Source organism: Gymnodraco acuticeps, unplaced genomic scaffold (genome assembly GCF_902827175.1).
Source record: "Gymnodraco acuticeps unplaced genomic scaffold, fGymAcu1.1, whole genome shotgun sequence".
NCBI lineage: Eukaryota > Metazoa > Chordata > Actinopteri > Perciformes > Bathydraconidae > Gymnodraco > Gymnodraco acuticeps.
Window position 1 is genome coordinate 1 of NW_022990934.1, and position 2,500 is coordinate 2,500.

Here is a 2,500-nt window from a genome sequence, read left to right on the forward strand (position 1 = left end):
ACGCAGTCCCCCGTTGTTGTTGCCGTTGGGGAGAAAATCAGCGACGTAAACGGTGACGTCATGACGCAGCAGCGGCAGCACCAGTCGGGCTCTGAGCGGTGTGAACAGAGCGGGAGCTGAACCGAAGAACCGGTTCTGAACCAGAAGAGCTCCAGAGGAGCTAGAGCGGGAAAAGCCTCGGTGTGAAAGGGGCATCAGTCATCTCAGGAGGAGGAACAGAAGACATTTTTGAAATAATACAAAAAAACGGTATATTTAGACCAGAGTTGGGTGTAACGCGTTTCTGCAATAATATTACTTTAGTCGGTAACGGAGTAGTGTAACTTTTATAATTCAGTAATCACACTTCAGTTACTAACATTGCCCCGACACGCGTTACTTCGCTACTAAAACGTCATAATCACACTGACAGAGGAGAGGGGTTTCCGCCGCAGGTTTATATGTACGTAATCTGCGCGTCCACATCTCCGCGTGTAGTGCTGGGTAAACATGGCTGAGTCAGCGATAACTCTCGAGGGGTGGAGGTATGCCCATTACTTTGAGTTGGTCCGAAGAATAGACAGGACTGTGACGGTGAGGTGCAAACTGTGTCCAGGCCAGAAGCTTTGACGGCCCGTCCACACAGCAGCTTTGAAAAAATCTTGAAAATCTTGGAGCTGGGCGTGTCCTTGAGCTTGGGGATTTTTTGCGAGCAACGCGACCAACAACCAATCACATGAATCTCCCGCCCCCGACATACAAAGCAAAAAAACCCGGGGATTTTATGCGAGCAATATATATATATATATAAACTCCCCAAACAGGCGAAAACCTACCAGTTTCCCCCACTGTCTCTGGCACCTCCCTCCATGCCTGGTTCCTCCGGTTTGTATCCCGTTAATAGTTCTGGTCGTAAAGAACCGGGTGATTTGCTACCGTAATTTCTCGTTTGGAATATGTTAGAGTTTATTGAAGGATAAATGTGTTTTCATAATGTATTCTCATAAATGTGTTACAAGAAGCATAATGGAGGAACAGAGAACAGTCTGTTCAAATGGCACACATACACACACACACAGATTCACATGACTGAGAGTCACAAGATTCACACTAACAAATAAGGCGTTGGTCAACACCACATGATTGTCATGTTACTGTATTGTTGAAATAAAAAGAATGCACTGGGAGAAGGCGAGTTGGAGTTGGTTAAGGAGTGGACATTGCATGTCACTCGCCGATTCTCCTTGCAGCAAGTAAACTTGAAACTCGAGTACTGTTATCTTTGTTCACTGGGTTTGGTATATTTGAACCGAGCTGGGGTTTTACCCTTACAAAGTAATATAGATACCTCACAGAATATGAGGAAATGAACTGCGGTCTGGTTCTCCCAGCTTACACGCGGTTTGATTGGCTAGCGCTTGAACTGTCAGATTTGCATAAACGGGATTTGATTGGCTGACGCTTCCAGCTCAGCTTCAAAAGTTGAACATTGCTCAACTTTGAATCCTGAAAATCCTGGAAATCTTCGCTTTGCTTCCCCACAATGCAGTTCGGCGAAAAGCGTGGCAAAGTGATGTCATCCCCATTCAAAGTCAATGGGCAGAAGCGTCAAACCTCAACAAGCACCTGCAAAGAACACATGCTGAGGTGAAGCTAATAGCTAAGGACCCCCGGACCCAGAGGGAGGATGTTGTGAGTGCGCCGCCGCCGACTCCGAAGCAGCAACAATTAGAATGTGGAGGAGCGCTAACCAAATCAGAGATGGACAGGCTTGTAGCATCCTTCATAGTAGAGGACATGTTGCCCATGTGCACAGTGGACTCACCACCGCTCAGAGATACACTGCACAACATACAGATAGCAGGAGACAGAGGACAGCCACGGTCAGACAGGAGAACATTCAGGATCTGGATCAGTCTGTGACAACTGAACCAAAGAGAACATTTGAAACTTCAGCAGTCTGCGTGGTCTGCCTGTAGGGAGGGGCGGCGAGTAAAGTAACGACCCCATCTCTGACACACACACACACACACACACACACACACACACACACACACACACACACACACACACACACACACACACACACACACACACACACACACACACACACACACACACATACTTAGACACACACACACACACACACACACACACACACACACACACACACTCACCGGGATGCTCTGGAAGATCTGGAACCTCCCGCTCAGCCAGATGTAAACCGTGGAGCTGATGGCGGTGGTTTTCCCGTCGAACGTGTTGGCGACGGCCAGGAAGTGGTACGGTTCCACGGAGAAGAACTCCCAGTCGTACGCTCCGGACGTGGAGAGAGTCTGGTTCACCTCAAACAGCTGTGTGTGTGTGGGGACCAACACCAGAGTGTGTGTGTTAGTGTCTTTGAGTGTTTGTGGGGACCAACACCAGAGTGTGTGTGTTAGTGTCTTTGAGTGTTTGTGGGGACCAACACCAGAGTGAGTGTGTTAGTGTCTTTGAGTGTTTGTGGGGACCAACACCAGAG

General features: G+C 48.3%; 1 protein-coding gene across 1 annotated transcript in view; it reads right to left on the reverse strand.

Annotated features, from left to right (window-relative positions):
• Window positions 1-2,156: 2,156 nt before the first annotated feature.
• LOC117558204 (thrombospondin-type laminin G domain and EAR repeat-containing protein-like) overlaps window positions 2,157-2,500 on the reverse strand; it is a gene marked incomplete at its 3' end in the record, with an annotated part of 36,075 nt that continues 35,731 nt past the window's right edge. Inside the window, 1 exon segment of the mRNA XM_034234229.1 lies at window positions 2,157-2,333. Within this exon segment, the coding sequence (XP_034090120.1) occupies window positions 2,157-2,333 (177 nt within the window).